This window comes from Macaca nemestrina, chromosome 20, assembly GCF_043159975.1.
Source record: "Macaca nemestrina isolate mMacNem1 chromosome 20, mMacNem.hap1, whole genome shotgun sequence".
In the NCBI taxonomy this organism is placed as follows: Eukaryota; Metazoa; Chordata; class Mammalia; order Primates; family Cercopithecidae; genus Macaca; species Macaca nemestrina.
This window is the reverse complement of record NC_092144.1, coordinates 14,739,785-14,744,371: the sequence shown is the minus strand read 5'-3', so window position 1 is coordinate 14,744,371 and position 4,587 is coordinate 14,739,785. Positions and strand designations below refer to the sequence as shown.

The 4,587-nt window shown below is 52.1% G+C and overlaps 1 protein-coding gene across 2 annotated transcripts in view; it reads left to right on the top strand.

The window, feature by feature from the left end:
- Nucleotides 1-2,989: 2,989 nt before the first annotated feature.
- LOC105495506 (A-kinase anchoring protein 8 like) overlaps nucleotides 2,990-4,587 on the top strand; it is a 34,877-nt gene continuing 33,279 nt past the window's right edge. For both annotated transcript variants that reach the window (XM_011765195.2, XM_011765268.3), the window contains exon 1: nucleotides 2,990-3,134. In XM_011765195.2, the coding sequence (XP_011763497.1) occupies nucleotides 3,122-3,134 (13 nt within the window). In that variant the 5' untranslated portion in view covers nucleotides 2,990-3,121. The remainder of the gene's footprint in view (nucleotides 3,135-4,587) is intronic.

Sequence of the window (4,587 nt, the reverse complement as noted above, 5' to 3'; positions counted from 1 at the left end):
CTGGGGCAGGCAGCCAGCGTGTGTTTTTCTGTCGAGTGGACAGGCTGGCATTGGCTGGCAGCCGGGGCTGGGATCGGGGCCTCCTCTGTCCAGAGCCATGGAGGCCCTGGGTTTTCCCGTTGGCCGCCAAGCAAACCAGACGCAGCTGGGGATGAGCCCAAGTTCCCAGCTGTTGGCGCTTTATGCCATGGTTGGTGGGGGGGCTCTGGCTGGCTGGCAAAGCGGCTCCAGTGAGCAGACGAACCAGGGTTCTGGGCAGCCCGTCTGGGAAGGGAGCCAGGATCAAGAAGCAGTTGAAGGCTAGGGGAGCTTATCAAGGGCAGGAGCTACCAGCGAAGGTGTCAGGGACCCACTGGGAGCATTTGGTGGGGGCAGTGGGGGTGTAGAGAGCTAGAACTCACCTGCTTTTAATACACGTGACTTCTAGTTAGACACATGCACCCCTAACCCAAGGAACATGGGAAAAGAGGAGCCGCTGGCTCCTTTGCGATGTTATTTATTTTCTTGCTCTGCAAATGTTTATTGAACATTTCTGAGATTTTAAGAGATTTTGTTGGCTGCTCCTTCTTGTTTATTGCATGTGGTTTTTCAGCTCATCCTTTTCACTAAACGGCCAAGTGCTGGAAAGTGGGAATGACCTCATGGCGTGTGGACAGAAGGGGCCACCTCTACTCCCAGCCCTGCTTTCTGGGCCCTCCCATCATACCCCTTCCTGGGAAGGAGGGGTTAACAGGCTGCAATAACACGCCCACAAGGGTGGTCTTGGCCCGCACATCTGCTCCTATGGGGTCAGGACGCACATCTTGCCTGGTAGCAGAAGGCTGCAACCACTTCTGTCCATCCTGTGCTGTGGGTGGGTGGATGTATCCAAGACTTAGGAAGCAGGAAGAGCATCTTGTGAGCTGACTCAAAGGTGTTTCTTCCTCTTTCAACTTTTCATAAGTCAGTTTTTATTTTTTTATTTTTTGAGACGGTCTCATTCTGTTGCCCAAGCTGGAATGCAGTGGTAGGACCTTGCTGCCTCCTGGGTTCAAGTGATTCTCCTGCCTCAGCCATCCAGGTAGCCGGGATCACAGGTGTGCACCACCACTCCTGGCTTATTTCTGTAATTTTTGTAGAGACAGGGGTTTCACCATGTTGCCCGGGCTGGTCTTGAACTCTTGAGCTCAAGCAATCATCCTCCCAAAATGCTGGGATTATAGGCATGAGCCACTATGCCTGGCCCATAAGTCAGTTTTTGAAATATAAAAGTGGTATAGGCTAGATGTAACAAAAAACAAATGATACAAGAGCTTATAAAGTCACATGGCAAGTTCCTCTCCACCAATCATGCAGTGAAGTGAGGGTCACGTGTGTCCTTGGAAGAGTCGCCTCCAGTTCTTGCAGGGGGATGTTTTCCTAAAACTTTCTGAGCATTGCTCTTCTCTGCTCAAGCCATTTTAATGCACCTCAGGCAGCAAAGTCTCAGCCTTTGAGCTGTGCTCTCTGTGAGGGTGTTGGATGTAAACGAAATCAAATCAGGGTACAATGATGGCTGTGGCAAGTGCCATGAAGGAACGAACCTGCAGGGCCCTGCCTTGGTTTGAAAGACAGGCAGGCATCCCTGAGGCTGACAGGGAGATGAACCCCAAAGCCAGAGTGCTTATCTGTCAGATCTCTGCTTCATGTGTGGAGTTGCTCACTTAACACATCATAAGTGGCTTTGTTCCATATGACAGCAAGTTCTGCAGAAGCCTCATCTGGGTGGGGGAGTTTTATTAAAACAGTTTATCATGGAGAATTCCAACTATACAAAAGTACAGCAAACAGTAAAATGGACCCTCATCTACCCATCACTTACCAACCCATGACCAGTGTCTTCAGCTGTAAGAGGTTTATCTTATAGCTCCTTGCTTCCTCCTTCGCTCTCTACCTGTCTGAATTGTGTGAAGCACATCCTGGCCATAAGATCAGTTAACGTCTTAGTATTTCAGTATGTTTCTCTGAATGTTTTAAATGCCACTATTACACCTAAAGAAATAAATATCAAAAAGCAGCAGCATACCTTAAAAAAAGTATTAAAACATACGAAGTGTAGAAGTCGTAATTGCGCAGCTTGATGAGTTTTCACAAACACATGTTAAGTACTTTTTTGGGGTAGCTCTGTCATCTCTAGCAATTATGAATTGTCCCTGGCAGGGGTTTCCGTATGCCCAGGAAACAGACTGAGGACATGACTGGTGCCCGGCTGCACTATTGCAGGATCTCTGGAGTCCAGAGTGAATCAAGATGGTTTTAGAAGCAAAGTTCCCATTTTAACACGTAACTGTCAAGGACCTTGAGCAAATCATGAGTTCCAGGCTTCAGTTTTAAGTGGGGATTAAAAGCTTCTTGCAGGTTTGAAGGAGCATTTGAATGGCACACGATACAAACGGAATTATTACACATATAAGCATATGCCCTATAAATATATTTGTTACCGTTTTGTGACGATTAATCACGTTTATTCAGTGCACTGGCCCCGGAATGATTCCTTTACACACGTTTTGTCATGTAATGTTGAAACGTGTGTCCAGCATCTTGTTTGGTGCCGAGTTTTAATTTTCTCATTCCAACATGGCTTTGCTATGCTTATTTTGGAGCCGAAGGCCAGAGAAGTTGAGACACGTAGCTAGGTTTATCCAGCACCTCGGCGGAGCTGGCATCCCAGCCGTGCCCTGAGCCGTAGACCCGGCTCCCTCTGGCGGGTCTCCAGGGCACTGGCGCTCCTCCAGCCCGACCGCGCTTGGGCCTTGGGCCTTTCCGTAGTGCACAGCTCCGCCCCCTCGAATGCTATAGGACTCCGCCTCTCTGCCGGCTTCTCTAGGCCAATCACTGAGGCCTTAGACTAACAGAAGGCGGGGACAAGGCGGGGCTCTCACGAGATTGCCAGCCGCTTCCAGCCACTGATAGGAGGAGGCATAGAGATAGACAGCGGTATCATCCAATAGGCGTGAAGCCAAGGCCGGTATGGGCCAATGCGGTCGGGAGGCGGGGCTCGGGTGTGTGTCGAGGAGACCCTGTGGTTAGCAGCCGCTATCGCAGCGTCGGATGTGCAGAGCAGCAGCTGCCGGCGTCCTCGGATGTTGTGTTACCCGCCATCATGAGCTACACAGGTGGGCCTGGCAGGGAGGGGTCGGGCTCTGCGTGGGGGATGGGACAGGGAGGTGCGGATGCCGCACCAGGCTTGCCCGCACCTCCTCTGGGGCCCCTTCACTGCCCTCCCTGCGGTCACAAAATGGCGCCGCTGGCCCGTCGCCTCAGGGTCGCTTCTCTCACGCCTCGTTGCCTCAGCTCTCTGTGCCTGCAGCCGGCGTCCCGGCTCCCAGCCGCCTGAGGTCTTGGCTTCTGTCGCCTGTGTCCGTGGGCCCGGGCCTCAGCGCGCGAGGTCTCCGCCCCCACCACCTCAGTCCCTGGCCTGCGCTCGTGGACCTCAACGCCTTAGGTTTCCCTTTCTCAGGCCTTGGTCCTTACGAGCAGTCAGCAGGCTCGGCTGCCGTCGCCATTGTCGCGTCCTCCCCCGCGCAGTTTCTCTGCAAAAACGCCGCAGCTCTACACCTCCATCCCGATCCCACCCACCACTCCCTTTTGTCTATTTCAGAACTGGGAGAGGCGCCAGGCCCTAGGGGGATAAGTAAATATTGGAAAGGTTTGGGCTGAGCGGGGAGTCTTGGGCCCCTAGGGGGCTGAACTGCAAGGAATGACAAGGTTCCACGTTAATTCTCTCTACGTCTGTCAAATGAACCGTGTCTGGTGCAGATTGGGCACCGGGAATACAGACAAGACTTCATCAAGCAGCTTAAAGGCGAGGACTGATCTTAATAGGCAAATAAGCGAGTGTAGGATGTATTTTAGGGTGGTCAGTACCGTGCGGGGGTCGCTCCACTACATGGAGTGGTTGGAGCCCTCTGTAAAGTGGTGACATTTGAGCAGAGACCTAAATGGAGTGAGAGAATAAAGATATCTGGCCCAGGGAGCTTTTGCTGTAAAAGGCTTACGGGCAGGAACTGCCTGGCTTGTTAGAAGATCAGCCAAAGAGGCCAGTGGGAGGCCAATGAGATTTGAAAGGGAGAGTGGGTGATAAGATCCGAGAGCCCCTCTCCGCCCCCCGCAATATGCTTGGGCGACTGTAAATCATCACTGGGTGAATTGCCAAGGCCTCCTGGGTTTCCCTTGGCAGTGACTGATGAGGATTCTCAGCCAGGAGACTTAGACTAGGCCTCCCCATTTGGTGAGGGTATTACAGGCTTGAGCGTGTGTGGTTGCCAGGTAACCTGCATTCTACTTGGAATGTTGAGAACTGAGAATGGAACATGAATCTCTGGAGCTCCTTTGTAGACCACTTTATGTTTGCATAGGCAAGAAGGTAGTGCCAGTCCCCTCTACCCTGGCTCCCAGGTCAGGAGCTTTCCAAGAACCCCAGTTTTTTCTAGCAACCATCCCCCAGCCCAATGGCTTCTCAGCCAAGGGTGATTCTGCCCCCAGAGGACATCTGGCAATGTCTGGAGACATTTTTGGTTGTCACATATGGGAGAGGGAGTGCTTCTGGTATCTAGTGGATGGAGGCTT